This window comes from Mastigoproctus giganteus, chromosome 7 (genome assembly GCF_048544385.1).
Source record: "Mastigoproctus giganteus isolate SK-2022 chromosome 7, ASM4854438v1, whole genome shotgun sequence".
NCBI lineage: Eukaryota > Metazoa > Arthropoda > Arachnida > Uropygi > Thelyphonidae > Mastigoproctus > Mastigoproctus giganteus.
The window spans coordinates 12,279,389-12,304,771 of NC_143581.1; the positions used below are offsets into that span (position 1 = coordinate 12,279,389).

The 25,383-nt window shown below is 34.9% G+C and overlaps 1 protein-coding gene across 1 annotated transcript in view; it reads left to right on the top strand.

Moving 5' to 3' along the window:
• Nucleotides 1–21,874, top strand: part of LOC150082523 (intraflagellar transport protein 74 homolog) — a 56,244-nt gene extending 34,370 nt beyond the window's left edge. The window contains exons 7-9 of the mRNA XM_090378662.1: nt 3,235–3,322; nt 15,165–15,350; nt 21,600–21,874. Of these exons, the coding sequence (XP_090234788.1) occupies nt 3,235–3,322; nt 15,165–15,350; nt 21,600–21,851 (526 nt within the window). The 3' untranslated portion in view covers nt 21,852–21,874. The remainder of the gene's footprint in view (nt 1–3,234; nt 3,323–15,164; nt 15,351–21,599) is intronic.
• Nucleotides 21,875–25,383: the final 3,509 nt, after the last annotated feature.

A 25,383-nucleotide genomic window follows, 5' to 3' on the forward strand; every position in this document is an offset into this window, starting at 1 on the left:
TAGGTATGCAAAGCTGAATAAATAACATGAAATATCCATTTAGCTTTTATATTACGTTTTTATTAATTTATCTCATTTTTTGCCATTTTTGTGAATTTTCTCATTCTAAACAGAAAAGTTTTAGAATACACTCAGTTTTGTAGATAACATACACTTGGGCCTTAAGTCTGACTTGCTTTGGTAGTGATTCAAAAGAAACAGTATAAAATTCATGGTACACTGGGAGAAATAAAATTATATAAAGTGAGAAGTGCTCTTCCTTTATTCTTGATCGCATTTTCACTCAGTCATCTCCAGCAACAAAAGGCTTCAGAGAGGCATTACAAGATTAGCACACATACTGTCTCACTTTTGACCAATTCTCCATGGGATTTTTGAAGTGTTAGTTATGAATAACTTCTCACTAGAGCAGTGAGGTTCTTATATACCTGTAAGTACTGCATAATTTTATTTAGAAGTGTGTAATTCAGAATTTAGGAAGAAGTTTCCCAGTATCCATGTTTTACACTGGAAAGCAATTCATAATTTAATAACTAAGTGGAGAACCAAAGGTATATCAAAGGATGTAAACTGAAATTAAACCAGCATAGAAACTCAAATGAAATCAGTGGAGGTGAAATTTAATGAAGATAAGTAGACATTAATTATATTAATAAATAATGAAAGTAGGCACTATTTTTTTCTATTCCTATAAATTAACTGCTGGCAGTGCCTCTTGCCTGAATGCACATCTGGTTTCTGGGAGCATTGGCAAGAGGAGTCTGTCAGCAGGTAAGAATTTAATCTCTTTGTAATTATCTTAGATTTCCTGTTTTCTATTGTAATGGCAATTCAAAACATAAAATTTAATTCTTTAGAATCATAATTTGTGAATTGTAATTGTAATATTGGTATTGTTTAACTATTTTTTTTTGTTTAACCTATTGTAATACAGCATTATTACTGCTGTCCTCCTATTCCAGTCCAGCTCAAATGCAAAATAAAAATGAATACTGAATATGAGCTCTTTAAAATTTATTTATTTTTGAATTTACATGAGTTATAATATAAAATCGATCAAACATTATAAAAATGATTTAGACATTTTAAATATTTATTATTTATGTTATTTTAGTGTGTGGTATTTCTTTAAACATTTGCCAGGATGCAATCGCTGTTTTCTGAAGCATGTCTCACAATACCAAACTGTTTCTTTTCTTCCACACCTTGCACTTTCTACCTTAAAGAAGTTTTTCATTTAGTCCCATGTTAATCATGAAAAAAAGGCCTTTTGTTCATTTATTGAAACCAAAACCCATTTGCACCATATGGAACAATCAGGAAGTAGCTTATTCGAAAAAGTTTCGTTGGTATAATTATTTGTTTAATTCAAAATTTCTTAAAGCAAAGAATCGGTAAAAAATAGCTGAAAGTATTCAAGTTCAATTTTGGAATACTTGAATTACTCAAAAGAAATCCACAGTTTGAAACAGTGAAGGGAAAATATCTGAATGAAACATCATTTACCTTGCTTAGTCTCCAAATTTCCATACCAGCATTGGTTGATAGATCATCATCAATTTCTTCATCACTGCTACCAGATATATTGTTGGGATCAAAAATAACATCATCATCACTATCAGACAAAAGTAAATCAAATTCTGAATTGGGAAGTTCTAGCAATTTCTCAGTTTCTTCATCAGAAAGACCTCTATGAGGTGTTGATACCATGACTAATCACTTTGTTTCTGGCAGATAGTAAATGCACAGTGAACAAAAACTACAGCCACCAGCTGTTAACATTTGAATGTAAACATTCAATTAGTTCATCATATTGTTTATGTGAAGTAAAAATAGAAGGAAGTTCAATAATTACACTACAACAGTGGGAAAACAAGCTATATATTTGGCAAAACAGAAAGGTGCATCTGATTTTTTTTTTTGATTTGGTAGTTGTTGGCGCATCGGCTTCTGTGGCCATATTGCACCTCCCAAGGTTTTTGCAGTACTTTGATCCAAGCCCGAGGCGGGAATCGAACCCGCGACCTTTGGGTTGCCCGGGCAGGTACTTTACCCACTCGGCTAGCCCGGTCGGCCTGGTGCATCTGAAGCAACATTGGACTGCAAAGGTTTAAGTGGGATCACGATATATTTCTGTGGTTCTGTTTGTCTTTGGAGCTGGGAAGGTAAAAGTACTGACATGTGATGTATGCCACTTGCTCTCAGCATGTAGTTATCTCTTTGCACGGTTATCACAAAATCTTCCTGTACAAGGGAAATTTCCATTTGTAGTTTTGTTAGAGAAAAAACATCATATACCAAAGAATCAGATTGAGATGCAATTGGAATCCGATTTTATACTTGTCGACCATCACAAGAAGAATAAATTAAATTTTGTACAGAAAAGTACATCTTACTTACTTTACAAAAGAAATTATTCTAGTGACAAGGTGATTTTACTGTCCACAAGTCCATTAGCTTCCTGCTTACTATAGATTACTGGTGATTTCAAAGCCTACAAGAATTAACAGTAAATGAACCCAAACTTAACAAAGAAGCATGTTTTAGTTGTCTCTGGCTACTTAAAATTCTTGGTTTGTTTTGGCAAAATAGTAAAAGTTATTCACTAGAAGCCTTCTGTAGCATTACCATTAGATTTGTATTATTTATTTCTCTAATAGAGCGCTTTTAAATGTATATGAAAGCATGTCTTTAGAAAACATCAAGTGTGTTGCATGATAGTTGGAATAAGGAAGAGAAAAGAAAGTTGAGCTATAACTTTAATAACTTTTGCTCTGGAGTCCAAGTATAATATGGCTCCGTAGGGTTTCCTGTAAGCCAAGTTTTGGTGTTACACTCGAAGAAGAATGTCATCTTCTAGCCAGTATTACTTGGTATCACAAAGGCTATTCAGCATACTAGGTAGCTTAATGTTGTTCATCTTGGCAAATACATCAGGCAATGTGGTTTGAACAGATAAACTGAAATTTTGTAGAACTTTTGTGCTTCTTTTCTAAAGGAACTGTATAATCTTTGATCTGTAATATTTATAAGGCAAAGGTACTATACAAATATTGTTCCATTGTTATTTAGGCTTATGTCAGAGCCCAGAATGACAAGGCAAAGTGCAAACCTCCCAACCAAAATGACCATGCATGAATATTCACAGCCACTTTATTGATAGCCAATGTTATTGCTGTATAAGTTAGTACACTACATAGGTTGGAATATTAAATTTATAAAATTTTGTTTCAGCTTCAAAGAAGGGGAGATGGAAAAATCAAGAAATACTGTTATTTCTTTAAATCATGAACAGAAGAAGTTAAGTTTGGACTTGCAAAAAGTAAGGAAGGATTCAATTATAAATTCTGTGTAGAGTATTTCATCTTTTTTATATGTTAAAATGGAAGCTAGTTGTAATTTGGTAACAGAAAATATATTTAGTTTTCCAGCATTACATAAACAATCACTTAAAAAAAATGAATGCAGTAAAAGCCCATTATAATAACAGTTGAGAAAATCAAATCTTTGTATAACAGGATGTCATTAAAGTCACATTAATATCTAAAAAATTCAGATATACTGAACAGCAGTATTTTACAGCAAGATATTGAGAAAATCTCTTTTATATTCACTTTTTATCTTTGCTTATCATTAGCATTAGCAAGGACACATGATGCAAGAAAGCAAGCTTATATAGCATCAGCCAAAAAAAAAACCCTTATTTCACCCATCCCCTTGCTCCAAATGTTTGTCAAGTTCTGCCTTGAATCTATTTAAGCTATCAACTTCTACAATGACAGATGGAAGTTTCTTCCAACAATCAACCATCCGCTGGCTAAAGGCAAAATTCCGCACGTCTCTCCTCAATTTGAATCTATGCCCTCTCAGGTGATTATTCTGAGCAAGAGGGAGAATCCCATTAGCATTGAGCATGCTCAAACCATTCAAGGCTTTATACACCCCAATCAGATCACCTTGCAGGTGCCTAGTCTCCAGACACTGTAATTTGCAAAACTTAAGCCTTTCTTCATAAGAGCAACCCTTTGTTCTGTTCACTAATCTTGTTGCCCTTCTATGTACTTGTTCCAATAGCTCTACATCCTTCTTAAAATGAGGGCTCCAGATGTATACAATACTCAAGGTGTGGCCTGACCATTGCCTTATACAAGGGGATAATCACCTCATTATCGGCGCCTCCGTAGCCAGGTGGGCAGGAGCAGCAGTGCGTAGCACACGCTTCTTGATTAGACCGGGGTTCGAGCCCACCAAATACAGAGGATGTGCAAAAGTCAGGGAATGACCACCGCATATCCCCAGAGCAATATGGCCTTAGTTGCTAATGTTCCTAAAAACCAAATAACAAACAAACAAACAAACCTCCTTATCTCTGCTAGAAAAATTCCTGTATATCATTGACAAGACACCATGAGCTACTCTTGCAGACCATCTACACTACTCAGAAAACTTCATATCTGCCTGTACAATTACCCCCAGGTCCTTTTCATTCTCTACCACTGTCAATTTGGTACGACAGATTTGATACGTTACTCTGGGATTACTGCTTTACATTTGTTAATGTTAAACTTCATTTGCTACCTCTCAGCCCATCTGCTCAACTTTTCTAGATCCTGCTGCAGCAGTGTACTGTCATCAGTGTCATTAACAACCCTATTAACCTTCGTATCGTCTGCAAACGTGGACATTAAGCCTGATATACCATCATCAATATCAATTATAAATACAGAAAACAACAATGGACCCAACACTGAACTCTGAGGGACTCCACTAATAACATTAGTCCATGAAGAGCAGTGTCCATTGATTACCACTCTGTCTTCTCCCACTCAACCATCCCTTTATCCATAGCAGCAATTTGCCCCCAATGCCAAACTGCTCCAATTTGTGCAGCAATCTTCCATGTGCAACAGTATCAAAGGGTTTTCTAAGATCCAAATATATGATATCAAACTTTATTCTTTGCATCCAGTTCCTTTGTGACTACATCATAGTATCCAATCAAATTAGTCAGACAAGACTTCTCCTTAACAAACCCATGCTGTGTCCGAGCTATAACTGAAGTCTTGTCTAGATGATCCTGCAATGCTTCTTTAATCGGTGCCTCCATTAATTTCCCTGGAACAGAAGTTAAACTAACAGGTCTGTAATTACCTGTGTTGCCCTTTGATCCTCCTTTGTGGATTGGAGTTACATTTGCACATCTCCAGTCCATGGGTACCTCCCCTGAGTCCAGGGAAGCTCTCATAATTGTGGCTAAGGGTTTGCTTACTTCCTTTGCTGCCTCCTTTAATATAACTGGATAGGTTCCATCCACCCCCAGATGCCTTTCTTATATTTATCTTCAACAATTTCTCCTCCACTTTACTCTCAGTTATTATAAGATTATCTAGCTTACTGCCAGAGTTGAATACACCTCTGGCATTCCCCTCCCTGAATAACTCCCAATGTGTGAATGTAGATGCAAAATATTCATTTAGTTTATTAGCTACCTGAGCAGGATCATGAACAGTTGAACCATTGATATCAAGTGGACCAATCTGATTCATCCCCTTCTTTCTAGAGTTTACTTAAGTAAAGAACTCTTTGCTGTTTTTCTTTGCATCCTTTGCCATAGATTTCTCGTAATCTGCCTTTGCCTGCCTAACCTCCTTTGTAACTTGGTTACAGACCAGCTTATATCTATCATAGGCTTCTGTGTCACATGTTAATTTATATGTATTCCATGCATTTTTCTTCTCTGTCACATGTCTAATTAGTTCATCTGACATCCATTTAGGCCTAAATCTTGAACAATATTTCTTAGTTGGTATGAAAAGCCTAGTAGCTTCCAAGATTAATTCTTTGAATGCTTCCCATTTTGAATTTGCTGTTTGAATTATTAAATTCTATACAGTGGGACCAACTGATGATGGTAACATCATCAGTTGGTCCCACTGTATAGAATTTAAATACTGTCTCAGACCACCATAGTCACCTTTACGAAAGCAAAAACCCTTCCCTTTACCCTTGATGGTAGTTACTTCTTTGAGTATATCCCACTTCAGCACTCTGTGATCACTGCCACCTAGTGGTTCCTTTATCTGCAGATTCTTGATGCATGAAGAATCACTACTGATAATCAGATCAAGAGTATTACTCCCTCTAGTTGCCTCCCGAACATGCTGATGTAGAAAACAATCATCTAATAAATCCACAAAAGCCTTGCTAGTGTGTGTGTGTGTGTGTGTGTGTGTGTGTGTGTGTGTGTGTGTGTGTGTGTGTGACCAACCCACAAATTCCAGTCAATCTCTGGGAAATTAAAATTCCCCATTATAAGACACTGATTTACTGGCCCACTATTTCTCTGCACAATTGCTCATTATACTCATCAGATTCATTTGGCCTATAACACACACCTATTCTCATTTTTCCTTTCCCAGTGCTTATGTCACACCAAACAGACTCAACGTTGCATTGTCCATCAACATCAGTTGGATGCACTTCCTTAGATTTTGTGTTTCTTAATTAACAGCATAACCCCTCCTCCCTTTCTGTCCTGTCTATCCTTTCTGTACACATTGTACTCCCCAAATTCCAGTTCTGCACTGTTTATGTCTGTATGACACCATGTCTCTGATATCCCAACAATATCTACCTTTGATGTCTTGACTAGCACTTCAAGCTTATCGAATTTATTAACTATACTCCTAGCATTAGTGTACATGCAAGTATACTTGCACCTGTTTCTACTCTTAGTTACCCTAACACAGCCCATGTATTTCCTTGTTCCACTATGACTCCCAGCAGTCCTGGAAATCCCCATTGCCTTTCTTTCCAGGCTGCTGCTCAATTGCATTTCAATAGAAGTAGTGCAAGAATAACTTTTACCTCTGCCAACGGCTACTGTTAATCTATTATTCCGTGTATCCCCCCAAGCTAGCAGTTTTCCGACCCATCTAACTCTGCCTCGATAGCATCAGCAAATATTCTTGCACCCTTTCTATTTAAGTGTATCCCATCCCTGTAGAAGCAGTCTCTCCTGTTAACAAGCACAGGCCAGGCTGAGAAAAATTCTACCCCTTGAGCCTTGCACAATCTCTCCAGGGCCGAATTGATCGACAAGGCTTTCATCATATACTCCCTCCTATCATGTTTGGGCAGAATTGCAGACACTTTCAAATTCAACCCTAACTCACGGCTTTTTTTCAGCATTGACTTGTACTTGTTAAGTAATTCCGCTGGTCTCCTACTCTTATTACTCTTTCATGTTACTGAAATATTTCATATTTCATATCATATTACTCTTTCATGTAGATTACTGGAAACTTCAGAGTAGTATTCTGGATTTACAATGCAGGAGCAAGCAGTAGAAGAAGTAGTTTGCATTCTACTCCATACAGAATTAATGCATACTCTGAAGTTAATGTTTTATAAAGCATCAAAGGTGTGGCTATACATTATCTCAGCAAGTTGAGCAGTATGCCCTGTCTCAAAGTACAAAAAACAGCATTTCTAGAGACACTTTTCAAATAAAAGGTCAATAATAATAACAGAGAAACAAAGATTTGCATGACTCTTTATTTGATATTGTTCATTTAAATAAAAATAAATAAACTTTCAGCCATTGTCAATCCACTGCAGGATAGAGGGCTTCTCAACAAGTTGAGTGAATGGACCATAATCTGTCATCCAGTGTGGGTTGGCAGATTGACCGTATTTAGCAGTCAGGGGCTTGAACCCTGGTCTACTCAAATAGCATGTGCCGTTGCACTTCCGCTTCTAACCACTTGGCTACAGAGGCCATATTGTGGGAATTTATTTCCCATAGACATAAGGTTAAAAATAGGGGTTACGTTCTAAACAATGAAATTAGTTAGCTAATTAGTTCGTTTAAACAATGATTGATTTATCCAAAGAAATTAAAACGTAGCCTGTAAAATCAAGCAAATCATAATAATAGAGAAGTTATTTAAGACTTACAAATGTTAAAGAATGTTTATTCTTCATCATCATCATCGACTAAATGCACACTTGATGATCACTCATTATTGGCTCGGCACTCGCTGGTTTGTTGCACAAGGAGTCGTCGTCGTCTTCAGAAATGTTTCAAGAGGTGTTTGTTTCCAAGATAATCTTCTGTTTTAATTATAAATTTCACGATTGCATGCATCAGCATTTTTTAACGGCACACACAAATTGCAACTAACATGATTCACGTGGAGTAACAAGTTTACGAAGCTTAAAAAAAAGGAACGAAGAGAAGATTCTGAAAATTTATTTGTTTTTTATATGACTGAAGATTTCAGTAAAGGGGAAACACATTTCACCATAATAATGTAAAAAACCACACAATTCCAACTATCGATATTTTCACAAATACAAGAAGATCGAGTTTACTACCCGTTTATAATTGCTTGCAGTAACAGAAAAGCCCAGTAAACCGGAAAGTGCAAATTGTTTTATGGTTGCGACCTCCAGAAATGTGCTTTAGAAAAATATCACAAAGGCGTTTAAAATTGGTTCTTATAACAGAACATATGATAACGATGGAAGTGTAGTGCATTTAGTGATTTGAATTGGTAACTAATACAATTTACAAACCACGCTCACTACCTTTTATATGGCCTTAAGGTCACGCTCGTGACCCTAAAAATGACATTTTATAGAGATATATAGCTTAGTTATACAGCGAAAATTTCAACTTCCGAGATCATGAAACGAATTACCAAAAAACAGTATTATTGGGTTCACATTATGATATTTTAATAATACGATGGTGTCTCTGGAACTGATTAATATCGTAAAGCGGGGTACACTGTATTGCATAGCTACGCACGTGGTTTGGAATGCGATATTTATGAATGTTTAACATTAATTTTTTACAATTAATGTTTATATTTTCGATTTTGTTGATACTTGATACTTTGGGAAAAAAAACTTGTAAACCCGGGAACTCGTAAAGCAAGAATTGCCTGTATTTGCAAAAATATACTTGAATGAAAGATATCATTGCAATTTAAAGCGTTTTTTTATAGCCAATTGTTTCACACGTTGTAGTTATTATTACTGTAAAATTTTGTTATATGCAGTGTTATTAAATGTACAGTGCATTAAATAAAGTTCATTGCAGCAGTCTATTCATTATAACTCATTATAATAAGCTGCATTCTTAATAATGGTATATTTTACTGTAATTTGAAAACCATAAGGATAGGTAAAATATTTTATTGATATGTATGTCACTTTTTAGTTTAATATGTAGTAGTATTAGAATTGAAGTGATTCCACTAAAACAAAAAAGAGAGACATACTAAAAAAGCTGTGGTTTTCTGTGACTGTAATGGGTTGATTCACACTTTGTATTTTAGGCAGGAACAATGTCTGTTTTCTGATTCATTTGGAGAGATCTTGGCTTGAATCCTATTAGACTCTGGAGGAATTTTTAAAGTGACTTTATCACGTCAGTAGGCAAGGAGAAACATCCATTCAGTAAAGCACATCTAATTTCTCTTGTATTCTCCTGATTAGCATACATGAAGTAATGCTGGATATGGAGATGAGGTCTGTAGTGCACTCATATTCAAGTCACTGTGTATAAAGAAGTGCTCTCATATTAAAGTCACTGTGTATAAAGACCTTCTACAAGGGGAGGGTGGGGGAAGTAATTGTGATAGAAAGATGAACTTTTTTTTTTTGATACCTTGAAATCTCTATAGCAACCACAAATTTTGGTTTCAATTTGACAATGCATTTTTTTCTTTGCAGTACTGAATGAAGTGAAAATTGTCATGGGTAAAGTGGAATACAGATCAATGATTTGGTTCCTCTTCCTGCAAGGGAAAACACCCAAAAAAATTCATGAAGAAATGGTCACTGTCTGTGGAGAAGACTGCCCAGGTTACAGTGTTGTTGTTGCACATTGGTATAAACAATTCAAATGTGGAAGAACCTCAGTGCATGATAAAGAAATCCAGGTATGCTTAGCAACTGCTGTAACAGAAGAAAATGTTACAAAAATTGAGACCATAATCCTGAAATATTACTGTAGCATCAATTTCCTTCTTCCTTACTAGAAGAAGGAAAGGGCACAATGTGCACATGAAATGTTGATGTGTCAGGAAAAGCAAGTGGTTTTCATGACTAGTCATCATGGATGAAGCTTGGATCCATCACTAGATCTTGAAACTAAAACAAATGTTAAAACAATGGAAGCATGCAGAATCATCACCCCCCCCCCCCCAAAAAGGCAAAGGTGCAACCAAGTGCTGGCATGGTGATGCTGTCAGTTTTTTAGGATCAACATGGTGTAATACTAATACCTTCAAAAGGGCTGTACTGTGATAGCGAAGTATTACAACTTCCTCATAAAATTATGTGCTGCTATAAAAGAAAAAAGATGGGGAAGACGATCAAAAGGTGAGCCTGCTCCACGATAATGTCCCTGCACATCCCTTGCATGCTGCAATGAGGTGTTCCCACAAATGTGGATTTTAAATATTGCTGTCTTCTGCTCATTTCTTCCTCTTTCCTGCCCCAAAGTCCTTTCTTCGGTGAAAACACTTTGCCTGATGATGAGGTGATTTCTGCTGTATTATGGTTAGAAGGACAGTCAGAGGACTTCTACAAAACTGGCCTGTGGAAGTGTATTGAGAGGTGGCAAAAATGTGCCATTTTGTATGGTCACTATGTCGAAAAACTTTACTACATGGTGTTTGTCTCAACCTTTTAACTGTGTGTTGGTGAATACAAATCCTTTTTGAATCCCTACCTCCATACATGATCTTAGCAGTAAAAAAGAGTGTTGCTGTTAGTACCAGATAAGTTGAAAACTGGGAATATATATTTTAGTTCTCTTTGTTTATCTTGTGGTCACTATTAGTCTGGTAATATTAGAAGCACCAGCTTTCATCCCAAGTGGTAAAGGAACTAATAAAATTGCTGATTAAGTGAAGTCACCACAAATTGTAGATTGATTTTCCTTTGTTCTAGTGTCAAGTGTTGTGGAACCAAGCTTGCATACAATTTTCTGTTTCCAAAATCCGCAGTCATTAATCAGTGACAACCATTTTTGCCTATTTTCAATTCATCTCTTAGTATCAATATCATAATTTGGCAGTTGGGTCATAAAAAATTCCCATTCCCTTTCAATGTTTTCATTCAAATGTACAGTGTGAGGATAGCCCAATGTCATTATCAGCATGCCCCTTCTATCATGAAAGCAGCCATATGATTCAGAAACAAGAGAATGCAATATAGCCTTATCACTATAAGCTTCTTGGAACAAGTTCTATCTTTGTGGCAGTTCTGCCCAGATTTAAACAAAATGTTATGTCCACTTGTTGCCCTTCCATCTCCATGCAACACCAAACTAACTGACCAAAACAAGATAATGTGAAGACAGCAGGAAAGCATATTCTATGATGACAGCAATAAACATGCAAGAATTTGCATGGAAATGGAGAACTGAGCCTGTTTTATATATGCCTGAAAAAATTAAACAAATAGTTACCAATTAAATTAAATATATATATATATATATATATATATATATATATATACAGTAGTGGACAAAAAATGAAACACCTTCAAAAAAGTTTAAAAATATTTAAATAAACACCTAAAAATAGCACAAAAATAATTTTTATACTATATTGGAAAAAATATGCTTTTGTACATTATTTAATATATGTTATAAGTTTATGCAACATTTTGTTTTAATTGCATCATCCACTTTTGTAGACTAGCAATGTTTCTGGCCTAGTTTTGCTTATCATGGATAAGCACATTCAATTAATGACTCATAAAATAAGCATAGAAATTGCTCTTTATAAAGAGGGATTTTCCCAAAGAGTAGTTGCATCAAAAATAAAATGCTATCATTCTGCAATTTCCCATTTAATTAGGAAGTTGCATGAAATCAGCATTGTTGCACAGAAAGATGGCAGCAGCAGCAGGATAAAACTTCTGTCAGGATTGCCCAAGATGGTGTAGTATGGATCTGAAAGCATACCATCCAAGGAAAATGCCTCTTTTGACAAAAAAAAAAAAAAAGCATGCCAGGCCCTTTCTTATCTTGGGCTAAAGAACATATCAGTTGATCAGTGGAATTTTTTTTTTTTTTTTCAGAGAAATCAAAATTTAGCCTCCATGGCTTGGGTGGTTCTTAGTATGTTAGGTGGTGAAAAAGTGAGGAATTTATTCCACTGTCTCTCCATGAAACAGTAAAATTCCTATGTAGCCAAATGGTATGGGGTGTATTTCTTAGTGGGGGTGTATGACTTCACTTTGGAAGTGGAAATATGAATGCTGATGCTTACATTCAAGTTTTGGGGACTCATTTGCTGCCAGCAATCATGGATCAATTCCATGATGTAAATAACTGTATTTTCCAGGACAACATTGCACCTTCCCACTGTGCAAAAAATAAGTATTTTTAATGCTTTTATTAAATAATCATTCGGTTGTCATTTTCTAACAATTTAATTCAATATGATTTCTTGTAAGTCAAGGATTACTTGCAGCAGTAATATTACTTGTCTAAAGGGGCTTTCTAACAGTCCTGACATATAATGGGAAAAGTTTTTTCAAGGAAACATATCATGACAAAAAGAGCCCTTCAAGAAGCAATTTTACATGTCTCACACCTTGAGCTTGAACTGTCTTATATTGTGTTTCTGATTTCCAGTATGCTAGACATGTGCAGCTGTGCACATGTCTAGCATACACCAAATCTTGATATTTATTTCAACTATTACCTACTGTAAAATGCATTGTTACGAATTCTTTATATGTGGTACACACTATAATTTCTTGTTCATTTTAAATATGGCATATAACATTGGTTAAATGTTTTTGTTTCATAGTTCCTGATGGGAAGAAGGAATTCAATATACAGTGTTTTCTTTTAAGATAACTGGAATTAGAATAAAAATATGTATGAAAAGTGAGTGTTCACATTTTATAATGTAGTATTCTTTCATATTTAAATATGAATATACGGTGTGTAATATACAGTTATCTTGTGTGTAAGTTCCGTGCTAACCAAATTAGTAGCACTGCCAATAATGGAGAGTTAGCATTAGCATTAGTAGAGGCATTTGATGCAAGAAAGCAAGCTTATGCAGCATCAGCCAAAAAAAAAGGAAAAAAAAAAAAAAAAAACCACTTCCACTTCACCCCTCTGTTCGTTCAAAATATCTGTCCAGCTGAGCCTTAAACTTATTTAGGCTATCAACTTCCATGACAAGGGATGGAAGTCTGTTCCACCAACCAACCACCCGCTGGCTAAAGGCAAATTTCCGCACGTCTATCCTACATCTGTCTTTCCTCAATTTGAATTTATGCCCTCTCAGGTGATTATTCTGAGCGAGAGGAAGAATCCCATCAGCATTGAGCATGCTCAAACCATTCAAGGCTTATGACATTTGATTTTCTATCTCTAAAGTGACAGTTTAATAATGAGGATCTGTATGTTATCCAGTTAGTAAGATGGAAGAACACTATCCATATTTTTGCTTGAGGTCAGCATACAATAAACATATAACAGATGCAGATAATCAGTAGTTGCTATTTAGAATGTTCCACATTTGGATCTAAGACCAGCAAAAACAATTCCTAAAACTAGCAGAGCTTAAGAGGTAGTTGTGGAATGTGGTTGTCTGTAAAAAAGAAATGCACCTCTTAATTCTAAAGGAACTATCTACTCAAACAGGTCAACCACACATGCAAAGTATATGCGAAACAGATGCACTGATAAAAAAATTAATTTTTATTTAAAATGAATTGCCAAATTTCAGAACATAATCTGCTCACTACTGGACAACATAACATATTTCAAAGTGTTCATCAGACAGCATAATTAGAAGATTAGCAGATTTGTTAATATTACTCCTATTAAAGGTGATCACACCAAATAGTTGTGCATGTGTGAAATTCTCATGCAAAAAACACATGGAATTTTTAAGGAAATTTTTCAGCATCTGCATATGCAAACCCAGATTTGACTGATATAAGCAGTTTGTTATTTTGGATGCATTGAAATTGGATGTGTTAGCTGCTGTTGTGGAATATTTTTCAGTATTGCACCCAGTCATATTTCTTCTGAATGCTTGTGATATCTAGTGATGTGTTTGAAGAAACTTCACATGTAGTGGAACTTCTGTCAAATTGGAAAGCATGCTAATGTGGCTTGGCAACTTGTAAATTCTTGGTGATTTGAATGTGATTATTTAAACATTGGACCTTAACACAGAATTTCTGAGAAAAATTAAATAAAATAAATGACGTACACAGATGAATTTTGTTAAAGTTTAATTTAGAAAAGCTAAAAATTACATAAATTAGTGTTATTTAATATTTACAGTGCCATATTTCAATTTCTTCATCAGTAGTCTTAGGAATAACAATGAGGTTGAAATTATGAGGCTTATATGCTGTTTCCAGTTTTCCAACTATTATGTAGTCGCAGGGACCTCTTTGTGTTATGTTTATCAACATTGGTATGCTGCTGTGCAAAAAATTCTCTTTCTTCATTAGCTCTGCTGGTGTCCTAGTGCTGCCGTGTCATTGATTGCAGGGAGTGCCTGTGTCAGTTCAGACTAAATGGGGAAACTCATCCTTCTGCTTGGACATGGCTGGCTAGCTGTGACTTTGTGCACCTGCTTATCTTGTGGCAATTTTCATGGATTGCTGTAGTCCTTTGCAGGCTGATCTGGCTGTCTTGAGAATAGGGTCCTGTGTGACAGCTAAGTTGGGATGAAACATCACCATATGCAATTATTTGGAGGGGTCTGGGTTCATTTCCCATTGATGATTGGAGTAAATTCTAAAGTCCTTTTCAATTTATGCGTAATTAACCAAATTCATGTAGAGGGAATAGTTTTTCCCCTGTGAATTATTCTGGGTTTTTCAGCCTGCAGATCAGCTTATGAGCCCTACTTACAGGCAGATATACAGGCAAATAGATGTGAATATGAGTTACAAGCTCCGATACCATTTTTTGTCTCAGGAATAGGAGCAAATTACAACAATTTTGTAAGGATTTTGCTTCGGCAGCCATTAACTCCTGTCAGTTAATTATAACGTAAATTTTTTTTTTGAACTCATACAACTGCTTTTCCACTCAAAAGTACAAACATATTAAAATGTAATTGCTTTACTAACAGTTTTTTCCTTTTTCAATTCAGATTGAGCAACTTGAAACAAAAATTCAGCAAGAATTGGAAACATTGCAGCAAAAGATCAATAAAATGGAAAAAGAAATGGTGGTATATAGTGATTTAGATAAACTGAAAGCAGCTGCTGAAGAAAAGAAACAAAGACTTTCTGAGGACGAGAAGAAATTACATAAACGAGCAGAAGTTTTTAAAAAGGTAATGTATCCTGATTACAGTTGTTTTTTTATTATGCTTCTTAATCAGCTTTTTAACCAGCTTATTTATAAAATTATGTAAAAAGTGGAGAATAGGACATTTTGAAATTTAATGAGGAGACCTCGTATTTAAAATACATCTTAATAATCTTTGTTAGTTACATAAATGAAAATCTGTTGTTAATTGTACACAGTTTATAACTAGTTATTCACACTTATAGAACTAGTTTTGCATGGGCATAGTGAGAAACTACCACAACATTTAATTTTAGGTTTTTACTTTAACCATTAACAGTTGATATTCAAATAATTTAATATGATATAACCCAATAGTGATTACATGAAATGCCACTATAAAACTATTTCCTACACAGACAAAAAGTATTGCTGGCTTATGCTTTTGATAACTTTCAAGGATACTGTGAGAATTGGTTTGCTACTGAAAAATTATAATTTTAACAAGCCCAGTGAAGCAGCAATTAACAAAAGTATTTAAACGAAAACATCCATTCGTGTAACCTCTTTCAGAAATAAAATTGAATTTTTTTTTTAATTGATGTTTCTTGTGGAAGCATTTTTTGTTTTAAGGTTACTTCATGTTATTTTAAAAAATAATAATGCTGCTATGACCTCAGTATGATAGCTTCTTCTTTCAGGTCAACTCTGGTTATAGAATTTGTAAGGAAAACTTAAGATGTTCTTTACACAGATGCAATATTTTAATTGCATCGTAAGCATAGTGGTTTTTTTATTATATTTTTATTTTACTAGTTCCCTTTAATTGCTTGTTGAGGTGGAGTATATAGGATTACATATTCTTTTTATTATTTTGATTTTGACTACATTATAGTTATTTTGGGAATATTATTCATAGTGTGTGTGTGATTAAAATTGTGTACTATCCATTATTTTAAGACTGATTCAATTTTGATTTATCTTTGCTAGTTTAAAATGTAATTTAAGTATTGACCTGATTTGGCTGGATACTGCAATAGAGAAATGTATATTAGGAGAGTTAAGAAAGGTAGCTGGAAGAGGACAGATATTGTTTACTTCATACTCTAGCTTAACTTTAATATTGGAATGTTTTTGGAATGCGACAAGTTTCAGATTAGGTGAATTCAAGTTTTCATTCCCCCCCCCCCCAAATAGTGTTAAAATACATTGGTGTTCAAAGAAAGTGCACCTCTTAAAATTGTAATTGTTGTCCGAATAACGAAGTATATGGCAATATTTCTTACAGCTTACATTAGATAAGATTGACACGCATAGGAGATGACGTAATATTGCATCAGCTGTTACTTTCAGCTATATAAGCACACTCTGCAAGAGTTGCAGTCATTCCTTGCTTGTGTCAGGATGGCGAGTTATGTGCAGTTTACGCCACAAAGAAAGAGTGCTATTGTTGCTTTACGTGAGGAAAGATGATCTGCCCGTCATATTGCTTATAGAGTGTCTTGTAATGAGTCAGCAGTGAATAGATTTCTTTCCAAATACAAGAATACTGGTTCTGCTGATAGGAAAAAAGGAACTGGACGCAATTAAGTCTCTACGCCAAAACAAGACCATGTTTTAAAGCGCCTATGCCTTAAAAACTGTAAAGCTTCTTCGTCTGAGCTGAAAAGAGAATGGGAAGAACATACAGGAGTGGTAGCAAGTGCAGTAACAGTCAGAAGACGACTCTTCAAAAATGGACTTGTAGCCCGTTGTCCTAAGAAGAAGCCCCTCCTCACACAAAAAATGAAAAAGGCCTGATCAATTTGGTGTAAGGAGCATGTCAAATGGACCCCCAAGCAGTGGAAGTCAGTTATTTTCTCAGATGAGAAGAAATTCAGCATGTATGGCTCTGGCGGGAGACAAACAATTTGGTGTATACGGTGCCTCTGTAGCCAGGTGGGAAGAAGCAGCAGTGCATAGCACACGCTTCTTGATTAGACCGGGGTTCGAGCCCGTCACCACCAAATACTGAGGATGCGGAAAGGTCAGGGAATGACCACCGCATATCCCGGAGCAGTATGGCCTTAGTTGCTAATGCTCCTAAAAACCAAATAACAAACAAACAACAAACATCGGTGTAGACTTGGTGAAGAATAAATTCCCTACCAGCCAAATGATATGGGGGTGCATTTCGTATTGCGGAGTAGGTCACCTGCAGTTTATAAAAGGCTCGTTAAATGTCTCATTAGATACCTGGCTATATTGGAAGGCAAATTGCTGCCAACCATTAGAGACCATTTCAACCTGCCAAGTAGCTGCATCTTTCAGGACGACTCCGCTCTTTGTCATCGGGCGAAAAGTGTAAGTAGGCACTTCTGTAGTTACTTTAGCTTCATTTCTGCATTAGAGGTTTGACAGTAATGTGTTTGCATTTGTTACAGGTGAAAAAAATGGTAGAACGGTCCATTACAACCCTTAGCTGGCCAGGAAACAGCCTGGACCTGAATCTTATAGAGAACTGTTGGCATCGTGTGGAATCTGCAGTTGCCAGAAAGAAACCAAAGACCCTTCATGAACTTCAGGAAGCCATAATTCATGTTTTGGAATCACAAACTATCAGTTGATTACCTTCAAAAATTGATCTTGTCAATGCCTCGACGGTGTGCTGCTGTCATCAGGGCCTGAGGCGGTTCGACTAAATATTAGTTTACACCCGGTGAACTTTTTATTTTGTTTTCCATTTAAAATGATAAACTGAAGCAAATTGAGGGTTTCTGATAACATTTCAGCCATAATTGTCGTGGTTACCAAAACTGTTGTATAAAGGTTGCAAATGCTTATTTTGGAATATTTTGAGAGCACTTGTCAAATATTACTTAGCTTTGCCTTAACTATTAATAAATATCTTTTGTTTATATTTCTATTTGTCATTAATGTAACATACCATCATGAAAAAGGGTTAGAAATGTGAAATTCCTAGGTGATGCACTTTCTTTGAACACCAGTGTATATATGTAATGCTATCTGTAGTGGCAGTGCAAAGTTAACATATATTTATGCTAGCCACACTGACAGCAATGCAAAGTTGGAATGGGAATGTTGAAAATTTCTAATGCAAATATATAATTAATACAGGTTTGGCAGATTTTTCAAGTTTTGTGGATAGCTATTAAAGCATTAATAAATTAGCAATTGCTTAGCTTTAAAATGCATTTTATATTGGTACTCATTTACATTTAGCACTTGGCATCAGGAACTAGAGCTTATTATCACAAACAAAACTCTCACAAAAGCCACAAATATATTCACATTCTCCATGTACTTGTGAGACAAATTATGATTAAAGTTGGTCCTAATCTTCAATTACAGAAACTAATCCTAGTTATTACTTGCTATAACAGAACTTTTCTAACTCTGACCTCGATGTTACCTCTGAAAGTTTTACCCATTTGATATCCAGATTGTGATCTTTTCTGCCACTCTCACAACCATTTATTAATAGATGCATGCCATCCCTGTTTGATACTTAATGCTTTTCTCTTAATAGACCATGAACTATTCAAATATGTTTGGCTAGTTAATGGTCTTTGTTCTAACACCAAGGATGTCGTTCTCCTAAATTTTTTCTTTATTTCACATTTCACAAATCCATGTGAAATGTACACTTTCTCAAGCCAGGGAATTTTTAGTTAATTAAATTTTTAATTGTCACACACATTTAAAAAAAAAACAAGTGTTTGAAAAATAAGCATATGTAAAAACAATTTTATCACACATGAACAGTTTAGCCACTTCTGAGATAACAAATGTTACTTACAATTGCATGCATGAAAAAAAAAAACCTATAGTATTAGTAGTGGTAGAATGATGCAAGGAAGCAAGCATATGTCATCAGCCAAAAAAAAAAAAAAAAAAAAAAAAAAAATTCCCACATCATCTGTACCTCCCATCTAATAATTTCTCTAACCCTTTAAATTTATTCAAACTACCCACTTCTACAAAATCAGGTGGAATTTTATTCCAACAATCAATTACTCTCTGGCTGAAACAAATTTCTGCACATCTGCATCCATCGGTTTCCACTTTAAATTTCTATCCCCTTGTTTGTGTCAGCCAAGGAGCATAAGGATGCAATTGGGTCTCCTCACAGATACCTAGTTTCTAGACAATGCAATTTCCAGAACTCAAATCTTTCTTGGTAAGAGTTCCCTTTTGTGTCTTCAACTAATTTTATTGCCCTTCTCTGTACCCATTCCAATAGAGCTATATCCTTCCTAAAGTGAGGTTTCCAACCCTCATTTTAGAAAAGATGTAGGCAGTACTCAGGATGAGGCCTAACCATTGCCTTATAAAACAAGATAATTACCTCCTTGTCTTGGATGGCAAAATTTTGTATATTGTTGACAGAACCCCATGAACTACATTGTATACTGTCTGCACCATGCAGTGAACTTCATATCAGACTGTACAGTTAGTCCTAGGTCTTTTTTCACTTTGCATTACTCTCAGTTTGTTATCACCAAGATGGTACATTATTCTGGGATTATTGCTTCTCAAATTTACCTTTATTTATGCCTAATTTATGAAAGTGTTGTTGGAGTAGCATACTCTGATTAATGTCATTTACCACCTTGCCCACCTTTGTATCATCAGTAAACTTAACAATTAATTTCTTACGCCTATGTTGATTTCCAAAATAATAAAGGTTTCAGTCGAATTGGAATGGTTGAAAGAGTTAGACTAACTGTTTAAACTCGTACTCTTTGTTATATTTTTGTCTTCCTCTTTTACTGCCATTCACATTAGAAGCACAAGGAGAATTTGTAGTCAACATCATATTTACATCTTATAGAGATTTATTTATTTAGGGATAGTTCTTCTTTGTGTTCTACAACAATGGTCTCAACTTCTTTGTGTTGGGACCCAATACACCTTCTTTTAAATAAATTTTAAAAGAATGGGTCCTACTCATTCTTTTTAAATTCTAATAATAGCAAAAAATAGCTATGCTAGTGCAAGAAATACAGTATCTAGCACTAAGATGCACATTAAGAAATAAGCGTGAGTGACTAATCATGGCCAAAAAGTTAAGCAAATTGAATAATGGCACCAGAGCTTGTTGCTCATATCCATATATATGTACCAGTGTGTATTCATTGTCTGATTTGCGTGTTGTGGCCAGAAAAACCCAGAATAACTCACATAGAAAACCCTGTTTCCTGCACTTGAGATTGAGATTGGCCTTAATTGAAGAAGACTTCAGAAATTACTCCAGTCAACAGGAATCAAACTCAGATTTCTGTGAACAAGTGAGGGATAACAGTGTATTATGTTGGCCTATTTAAGCTTAAGTGTAGTATTGCCATCTGTCACTTTGCAACCTATTTTGTAGAATCACTGCTTTAGATTCTTCATAGAACCTATGGGTTTTTCAAAATGTAGTTTAAGAAATTGTTTGATAATAGTGTTGAAAGAACACAATTTAAGGTACACTCCAGCATTTGTTGTGATTTCTGAGGATAAAGAGCCATCCACTGTACATTGAGTAGGCAGGGAGGAAAGTGACCATCAAACTGCAAAAGGCAAAAGACAAACCATAAGATGGGAAGTTGTTTAGAAAGCCTTTGTTGCAAACCTTGATAAGATATTCTGAAAAATAGGATGAAGAAGTGATTGAATTTTAAACACCTTTCCCCTCCAAGTAGATCCCTGTAGCAAAATTCATATTAATGATGATTAATCCTCTCAGTGCTGTTTTGGAAGAGACAGTAAGTGGAAGAAACAGAAGTTTAAAACTATCACTAGTAAGTGAGAAAACTTGCGGCTGCAATAATTTACTATTTTATTTTATTTTGTTTCAAATATTAACCTCAAAGGAAAAGGTTTATAAAGGAAAATTGTTTAACTAAACAATTAATTTAATTGTTTTTACTTTTGTACCAAAAAAAAAAAAAAAAAGAAGAAGAAATTTCATAATAAACATTCCGATGATATTATACATAGCAATGTGTATAATCGATCATTTAATTTGTATAACTGCAACTAAATGCTCGAATAACTTTTATATGAGATACATGCCTATCATACAAAGGGTTTTAAAGAATATAAAAGTTAGAAGTTAATGGAGATTTGTTTAAAATAATTGGAGAGTACGAGATGAATTCTATGATAAAGGTTTACTGCTGTATGAAAAGCATTTATTATAGCTAGAGTTTCTGTTTTTGATTTGCTTAAAAATATTAATTTTAGTCATAATTTCTGTTTGAAGATTATATTAAAATACTCTTTTTTTTTTTTTTTTTTTTGATAATAGGTAGTAAATGAGTTAGAGGCCACTTCTGAGTCTTTGAAAAACAAGCTAAATGAGAGTGATGCTTACATCCAACTTAGCAACCTGGAACGTCGATGGCAGCATCAAGAACAAAATAATTTTGCTATGAAAGAGTTCATTGCTACAAAAAAGGCAGAAACAAATTTTTCCCCAATAAAAAAGTTGGTCAGTGTACAAATATCTGAATTAAATAAGCTACTCCATGAAAACTTATCCAGAGGCACACATGGTTGAAAAAAAGAGCTACTTTGTGATAATTCTTATATTGCACAAATATATGTGATAAATGCAAACTTTATATTTTTTAATGATTCTGAGTAGATTCAAATCTGTACAGTACATTTAGTAATTTAATTTTTAAAGTATTTATTTTGTTATATGTTTGTTACATAAATATTATATTGTATTGTTATTGCAAAAATGCATATGAATTGTTCAAATGTAATATAGAAAGTTATATTTTATTTTGTGTCACTAAAGATTAAACAGAATTGTCCCAGTATTGCAGGCGCATCCACTTTCATGACATAGAATTCAGGTGACAACTCTTTCTCGTTGCTGTAGTCTTCATATCACTTTCCATGTAAAATTACATACATTTCAAAGTTTTTTTGGGAGGAACCAAAGATATGGTAATCACATAGAGAAAATGCAGAGTATTTATTTTATTTATTTATTAAATTCCCTGTTGCATTTATATATTGAATTGACTGTTTATTTATTTAAAATTTATTTATTCACTACATTAGACCCATTATAGAATTAAAAACATGATAACATTATCCATGATTTGACCATCAAACTAGGGGTTAACAAAAGTGGCAGAAAATGGAAGTTTTTCCAATTTTATTTCGCTTTTGTTAACCTCTTACATTACTGGAGATTAACATAAGGAGTTGAAAATTATGCTTTTTCAATTCTGGCTGCAACTTCTCTTGGTAGTATGGACTGGTGAAGGGGGAAAGCACACCTACCTTATAGTTGTTGATAGTGTTTTTCATAATTTTTTCTTTTAATCCAGGTGCAGAAAGGCATATTTTAAAATGCAAATAATCAACAATTGGTAAAAGGGATATGTCTTTATATTAAACTTTTTTCTTTTTTTTTTTGAAAATTTACGCTTGAACTTAAAAAGTAGAATCATAGGTTTTAGTACAACTTTTTACACCTTTTATCAGCATTATTTAAATTAATTAACAAATGGAAATTTCTACATTGCAGCTACACAAAATCCATAAACAAGAAAGGTCTACTATACAATCATCTTAACCACTATAGATTATGCACACAGAGACTGGAACAAAGAATGAGGAAACCTGCCTCTTGTTGGATGCCTCAAAGGTTAGGCGCCTCCGTAGCCAGGTGGGAAGGAGCAGCAGTGCGTAGCACACGCTTCTTGATTAGACTGGGGTTTGAGCCCTTCACCACCAAATACAGAGGGTGCGGAAAGGTCAGGGAATGACCACTGCATATTCCCGGAGCAATATGGTCTTAGTTGCTAATGCTCCTAAAAACCAAATAACAGCCTCAAAGGTTACGTCAGCTGGTAGATAATTTGTGGCTGAGGTGCGTGTTGTTTGGTTACTAATAGTCCAGTCTCCTGGGTTCTGTGATGTCATTGGGGCATAGTTTGCCCTTCTGGATTTTGAGCTGTGATTAGAAAATCCCTGTGGCAGTCCATTTGTGGGTAATTTTCTGACTTATCTATATCTTTTGAGATGTCCTGTGGCTGGAGAAACTAGCACTGTCACTGCCTTTTTCCTTGCCACTCCAAAGTTCCCATACTGGTATGGTGATTGTTATGCTACTTCATTCTTGAGGCAGACTTTCTGTAATTGCAAAGAAGGAATTTCTGATGATAGCACCACTTAAAATGGGTAAGAAATTTTCAGGACACAACACTGGTGTTTTATATTGGCTGAACATGAAATCTATGTAACTTTAATTTCATCATGATAGATATATCAAGTATATGTTCTTCTTTTCAATTGTATCACAATATAGAAATGTAGATAAATGTTAATTTTTTTGGAACATTTTGCAGAATACTGGTTGAAAAGCACTGCTTTTCATGTATGTGTTTGAGTTAGAGTTCAGAAAAACTGATTTTTCTCATCACATCTCAATCTTGCAGCTGCCATTTTGTTTGAATTGCTGGGATAGAAATCTGATATTTGAATGTGTAAGGAATATACCTTGGACGTAGCCTAAAGTCTGATATCTGCTAAAAAGAACATAAAACAGGAATAACAAATAATCCAGGCTATAAAAAGATGACCCCTGATCAGAAATGCCCAGTGAGGTAGCTGACGACCAAAACAGCCCTTAAGGTATGGCAGTATTTTGTGTTCCTGTTTTGTGTACTTCTTAGCCTGTCTTGGACTTGAGACTGTGTCCAAATTGTGTTGCTACTATAAAGCTTTCGAGGCAGTAACACTTTGGGCATTTTAGTTATAGTAATGTATCAAACAGATATTCTTCCAGCCCCCACAAATGAACATTCTTCTGTTATGTCACTGTAACACCTTATTCATACATACTTACCTAATTGTTAATCTTGATATGAAATATAATTAATTATGGAAAAATAATTGGAATGTTACTTGATGCCATGGTTCTTGGGTAACATATGTAGACACTGTTGTACTTCTGTTCTTCTAGTTTTTTTTGTGTGTGTGTGTGAGGGTACACCAATATACTGAAGCCAAAATTTTTCTAACTGCTTGAAATCAGCTGCTTTAAAGCATTTGCAAACTGGTGCTTTATAGTAGTTGCGGCTGCAGATCCTCATAGCCCTTCCTCATGTATATTGCACATAGGGGTAAATGACAGTGTTAATGTAACACTGGGTTATTCAATAGGTGTCCCATAGAACATTGTTTTGCATTCCATTTTTAGTTTTTTGCTGAAATCTTGGCAGTTATCAATATCAGAAATTAGTTCTATATGAGTGCTCTTGGGCTTTAGTAACAGGCACACCATCCATTTATGGGTTGATCTGTGTTAGATTTAATTTTAGGAGGAAGGAGTTGTAGTGTTCTCCCTAAGGCTAGGGTCACACTGCTCAGCGTCATGTCATGTTGCTAGACTTGGTGCAAATTGAATTCATAATACTATCGGTAATCATTCATTGTCAGAGACTAGTTTTCATGATGGAAGTGGAGGCAGAATCATTCTTGGCAAAGAATAGTTTATCAAATTTTTACTTACCGAAGAGATGCGTGGAATTATTGGTCGAGTGATTTGTATGAAGTCAGAAGTCAATAAATCTCATGCACTTTGATTAATTATGCTGGGAAATCAACTTTGTGACTATTGTGGAATGACATTAAATATATAATGCCTTTTAAAATCTATTAAGAGTGCAATTGAGATAATTTCTTTGACTGCATTTCATCAGCAGAACACTAAACTGACATCGAGATAAGATAAAAAAAATGTTACCAATTATTTTATTATTATATATAGAGAAAAGTAATTTTGAAGGTTTGGTGATGAGCTAACGACATCTGGCTGCGCCACATGGGAAACTATCTAAGCATGCTTTGGATGCTTGGAACTTATTGCCCACTGTAATATATTGTTTCACAGTAGCATCTGCAGTTATTATGGTATTATCTTTCCAGAAATTGAGTAATGGATCTTGATTAAAAAAAACAATTACTGGCAAAAAATTGGGGGTATGTAACTTCAAAAAATTCTTTTTATTTGCGTTCTTTGGCATGTATGAATTTGGGTGTGCTGATTCTGAATGTGACCTTAGTTT